We start from the raw sequence: 3,212 nt of genomic DNA, 5'->3' as shown, positions 1-3,212 counted from the left end.
ACACATCTCCCTCCCCACCAAGGGATGCTCCAACCTCTCCCGGCGACGCCCCGCGGGCCGAGGGGAAAACAAAACCGACCAAAACACGAAATAAAACGACGAATCCCCCCTTCTTCCCCCTCCGCAACCTCGCGCTGAAAAGGCAGCAGCAGAAGCAACAGCAACGAGGAGGGCACCGCAGCGCCCGGGGGGACAGACAAAGGCGGCGGGGCCGGGCCGGGCCGGGCTGGGCCGAACCGGGGCCGCCCCCCTGGGCCGGGCCGGGCCAATGCGGCGGGCGGCGCTGCCGGGCGCAGCCAATGGAGGGCGCGGGCAGGAGGGGCGCGGGGCGGCGGGGCCGCCCCCTCTCGCGACGGCGGGGGGGACCCGTCGGCGCTGGCGCTGCCGCTCGCCCCGGGCCAGTTTAAAAGCGGCGCGAGCGCAGGACGCGTCTCAGCGGCGGCCGGAGCGAGCGCGGCGCTGGCCCGCAGGCAGCCACGGCGCGGGGCGAGCAGCGCCCGGTGCTCATCCCCATCCCGGCGCCCGCCCCGGTCCCGGCGCCCGTCCCCATGCTGATCCCGCTGCTGCCGGCCATGCCCGGCGCGCATCTGTCGGGCGCGGAGCGCCCGGGCGCCCGTCGCGCCTCGCCGGGGCGGCTGCGCAGCGGCGCCTGCCGCAGCCTCTTCGGGCCGCTGGACCACGAGGAGCTGGGCCGGGAGCTGCAGGGCCGGCTGCGGGAGATGAGCGAGGCCCACCAGCGCCGCTGGGACTACAACTTCCACACCGACACGCCGCTGCCCGGGCCCGGCCGCCTGCGCTGGGAGGCGGTGGAGGGCGCCGCCGTGCCCGCTTTCTACCGGGAGGCGCTGCCCCGCGCCCGCCTCGCCGCCGCCGCCGGCCCCGGCGCCGCCGCCGGCCCCGCCGCGCCGCTGCGGGACAAGCCGCCCCCCGCCAAGGCCGCGCCGCTGCCGGCGGCGGCGCCCCCGGGGCCGGGGGCAGCGCGGGGGCGGCCCAGCCGCGAGAACCGCAACGCGCCCCCGCGCCGCCGCCCGCGGGGCGCCCCGAGCGCCCGCATCACAGGTGAGGCCCGGCCCGGGGCACGGGGGGGCCGGGCACGGGGGTCCCGGCGCGGCTGACCCCCCTCCTCGCTCCCCCGCAGATTTCTTCGCGCGGAGGAAGCGGGCGGCGCAGCCCAAGGCGGCCGCCCCGGCGGCGCCCGAGCAGCCTCCCCGCAAGCGGCTCCGGTGAACGAGGTGAGCGGCGACCCCCGGCTCTCCCCTCCGACCTCCGCCCCTTTTGTCTCCTCTCTCCCTCCTTCCGCGCTTTCCTTCCTCCCCTAACTTCTCTTCTCTCCTCCCCAGACTTTTGCACTACGGCACCCACGGGAGGAGCGCGGCCCCCGGCGCGGGGCCGGGGCGAGCGGGGAGCCCGCGCCCGACGGCGGCGGCCCCGCGGGGCGCGGAGCGGGGCCTCGGGGCGCGGAGCGGCGCCGCGGAGCCGCGGGGCGCGGTGCTGCGCCTCGAGCGGCTGCACTGGCCCGCAAGTGCAGAGCTTTAAACGAGTCACTTGCATGCGCCATGCTTGATCTCTGCTGGCCTCTCCGTGCAAAAGAAGAAAAAGGAAAACGGAACAAAAAAAGGAAGTGTATATTTGTACAAAGACTTTTTTAAAAAGAGTTATACTAACTTATATTTTCTATTTATGTCAGAAATGTGGATAACTTTGGTTGACATCCAATAGTCTCTTTTGTTTTTTTTTTCTTTTGGTTAAGCCAAAGGGCACTATATTTGCTTTTGTTATTTACAAAGTGTAAATTTATTTTTATAGTTTTTTTTGTCCTTGCCGTCACAAGATGTAGCTACGACTCAAAATACATTTTTTTAAGACTTTTACTTGAAGACAAATCTGTTTCAATGGTTCCTGACTTGGTCTGTACCACTGCCATTACAAATAATGCCACAATTCCAAATGATGATAATGATGTTAATAAAAAGGAAAAATGAAACCTCTTTGCTGCTGCTTTGTGTGTGCTGTATGTGGGAGTGGGGGGTGCCCCCTCATGACGGGGACATACGTAGCCCCCACCTGCCCTCCCCGGTCCTGTGTGTCCTTCCTTTGCAGCTCTACACAAGCTACCATGGAGCAGGGCCCGAGTGCTGCTCAGCCAGTTGTCTCTTAGCTATGTGAATACATTTATGTATGAGCTACACTCACACAACCCCCCGGTGCCATGTGGAATTGTCATGCCTTTTTAGGGGAAAAACATGTTTTCCCCCTAAAAATACTGCTACTCCCAGAGTTAGCATAAAGCACCATGGGGAAGGCACCAACTTCAGCCTTTCTCCACTATTTTCTCCCCTCCTTCCTCTCCAACGTTCTCCCTCAGCAGCTCCTACCACAGGCAGGGCTGGCCCCTGTTGGATACTCTCCTGGTGCTCCAGCAGGGCTGTGCTCGGGATGCGCAGGCGGGAAGCCCGGCAGAGCCACCTTTAAACGCCATCCCTGGCTGCTGCGAGCATCGCTCCTGCAGGAAAACCCTCACCCGTGCAGCTCCTCCCTGGCCCGCAGGGATTGATCTACAGGGCACTGGGAAAGCTGTAAGGTGCAGGGGGGATGCCCGGCCCAAACCTGACACCCAGCAGCAGCCCCAATAAGCCCTGCGATGAACCAAGCCCGCCGTGTTTCAGTGTTATCGCCTTGGGGCGCTGCTGGGATCGATCCCCTCCACCGCGTCGCCGTGCGCGGGGCGGCATCGCCCTGCGAGCGCCCGTGCGCTGCGGCGTTGCACCGGGGTGGGAGGGAGCTGAGGCGGGAGGGAAACCCGCCTTTCACGCGCTCCCCGGCGCGCTAAAAGTAACATCGATTACCTCCCGCGCCGTGATCGCTTAATCAGGAGGAGATTATTTGGCGCGCCCGCATCAGTGGCCGCGGCTTCAATACGATTTTCCCCCTCTTTGAAAAGGAAAAATAGCTTTTCCCCTCGCCCTCATGAAAGGCAACAATGCGCGGAGCGCGGCAGCTGGATCCTCCGCGATTTATGGGCTTTGCTCCGGCTTTCAGGAAAGCAGGTGCCTTTGGGGACCTCCATTGTGCCGGCCCCAGCCCCCAGCAGCACGCGAGCCGGCCCCGCGCTCCCGGGAGCGCGGCCGGCCGAGGTGGCCGCTCCACGGCGTCCCCCCGAGCCCGGCCCCGGGAGCCGCCGGTGCCTCGGAGCCCGGCCCCGCCGGCGCGGG

At 66.2% G+C, this 3,212-nt stretch overlaps 1 protein-coding gene across 1 annotated transcript; it reads left to right on the top strand.

The window, feature by feature from the left end:
• The first annotated feature begins 572 nt into the window (after window positions 1-572).
• On the top strand, window positions 573-1,404 carry CDKN1C (cyclin dependent kinase inhibitor 1C). Its single transcript, XM_088525956.1, has 3 exons — window positions 573-1,059; window positions 1,139-1,232; window positions 1,341-1,404. Exons 1-2 carry the CDS (start codon window positions 573-575, stop codon window positions 1,225-1,227), a joined length of 576 nt encoding a protein of 191 aa, XP_088382082.1. The 3' UTR covers window positions 1,228-1,232; window positions 1,341-1,404.
• Window positions 1,405-3,212: the final 1,808 nt, after the last annotated feature.

Source organism: Tinamus guttatus, unplaced genomic scaffold (genome assembly GCF_059628265.1).
Source record: "Tinamus guttatus ecotype Peru unplaced genomic scaffold, ASM5962826v1 Tinamus_guttatus_pri_ptg000240l, whole genome shotgun sequence".
In the NCBI taxonomy this organism is placed as follows: Eukaryota; Metazoa; Chordata; class Aves; order Tinamiformes; family Tinamidae; genus Tinamus; species Tinamus guttatus.
This window is presented reverse-complemented; position numbering and strand designations above follow the sequence as displayed.